At 52.9% G+C, this 1,717-nt stretch overlaps 1 protein-coding gene across 1 annotated transcript; it reads right to left on the reverse strand.

The window, feature by feature from the left end:
* Positions 1-741: 741 nt before the first annotated feature.
* LOC138911631 (uncharacterized) lies at positions 742-1,176 on the reverse strand. Its single transcript, XM_070211012.1, has one exon. It carries the CDS (start codon positions 1,174-1,176, stop codon positions 742-744), a length of 435 nt encoding a protein of 144 aa, XP_070067113.1.
* Between the last annotated feature and the right edge of the window lie 541 nt (positions 1,177-1,717).

Here is a 1,717-nt window from a genome sequence, read left to right on the forward strand (position 1 = left end):
ATTTTCCATGCTTTCATCACAGGCACGTGTCAATTGGATTGCCCTTTGGGAGGCTCTATTCCCTGCACTGCCGGCTGTGGCAAGCGACTGGACTGCCACGAGGTCGATAGTATCCAAGCGGTAGGCTTTTCGACTTGAGCTTCTCGATCTGGCTGCAGTTCTTTCACCAATCGTGCATATTATAGCGGAGTGGTCGCTTGGGGTATACACGTCGCTTAATTCCCATTTCGTTGCCCCGAAAAGTGACGAGCTTGCGAGGGTGAGATCGATTATCGATCCGATACCGCCCCGACTAAAGGTGTTTTCCAACCCGGAGTTTAACAATGCAATATACAGGACTGCCAAGCTTTCCAACAGGGCACGACCTCTTGCGTTAGTTGCTTGGCTGCCCCATTCCACTGCCCAGGCGTTAAAGTTACCAGCAATTATGACCTTCCGCCCCTTGCATCGTCTTCTTATGCGTCTAATGCAGCTTGAAACTCGCGAAGCTGCATGCTTAGGGCTAGGTAGCAGCTGTATATCCACAGGCTACCATATTGTGCGCGTACAAACCCAGAAAAGGGCTTTGTGTTCTCCAATGTCGTCGAAGGTTCTCCACATATCTAGAGCGCATCGTTTCCGCCCTGATCCGCGGTCCATAATCTCGGACAGTTGGTCTCTATATGGTGGGATGCGCTGATAATGACAATAAAGTAACCTTACCATTTCATTTTACGTACTGCCTCGCGGTACACCGGACATTTATAGCTGCCTGTAGCGTGGTCCGTAGATTTCGCCTTTTTGTGTGCACAGGCTACATTGCTGTTGCTTGGAGCAGCTCTTTGCTACGTGGCCTATATCCCCACATCTGAAGCAAGCGCCTTTCAGTTCATCTCCGCTGGTGCAGTTTGCTGCAATGTACCCGAAGCCCTGGTATTCAAAGCACCGCTTTGGTTGGTCTATTGCACGTATACGGCAGACCACCCAACCGATCCTCACGTTGGCCTTCTCGACAAGCGTCCTGGCTGTTGGCGCTGGGAGAGTAATAGTGGCCCTTTGCTGGCCGCCAAATGCTGGTCGCAGCGATTTGATCGATTCGATCAACAGGGAGTCGTCATTTAAGGCATTTTTAACCGCTTCGACCACTTCTTCTTTAGTCGCCAGCTCATCCAGGTCCCTGATCTCAACCTGTGACATCTCAGTCAACGTTCGGACTATAGCTTGGTCACCCAAGGCTTTTCCCACAGATTCTTGTAGTTCGTTTGGGGAGTGCTCCGGCTTCCTATTCAGGCACAACAGAAGATCGCCCTTTGCGGTTTTGCGAATGCCCTGCACGTCGCCATTAAGGTGCTTCACGAGCCTGAGCAATCAGCATACGTGCAATCGCCCACTCCGTGGACTGTGATGACGTCGGCTCAGGGACGTTTTTGCGTTCGCTTGCGTCCGTTGACTTCTGTCCAGCTCTCTGTGTTGCCCTTCTGACCAGAGTTGGCAGGGGCTGCCTTGGGTTGCGAGATCACTGTCTGCTTCGCTGGGTTTTGACCCTGGCGTTTAGCCTTCTTGGAGGGGGTTCTGCGCTGCTTTGGCATGCCATCTCTCGGCCGTTTGGGCGTGCCTGTCTCTCTTTGGGCCCCGATCTTCGTTACGCGCGTCTTTAGCACGTTCGGCTCACCGCGTCTGGCTAATGACGGCATCGTTTACACCTCGTCACACTTTGTTTCAGGCGCACCGCCGCGGC

This window comes from Drosophila virilis, unplaced genomic scaffold, assembly GCF_030788295.1.
Source record: "Drosophila virilis strain 15010-1051.87 unplaced genomic scaffold, Dvir_AGI_RSII-ME tig00001750, whole genome shotgun sequence".
Taxonomy (NCBI): domain Eukaryota; kingdom Metazoa; phylum Arthropoda; class Insecta; order Diptera; family Drosophilidae; genus Drosophila; species Drosophila virilis.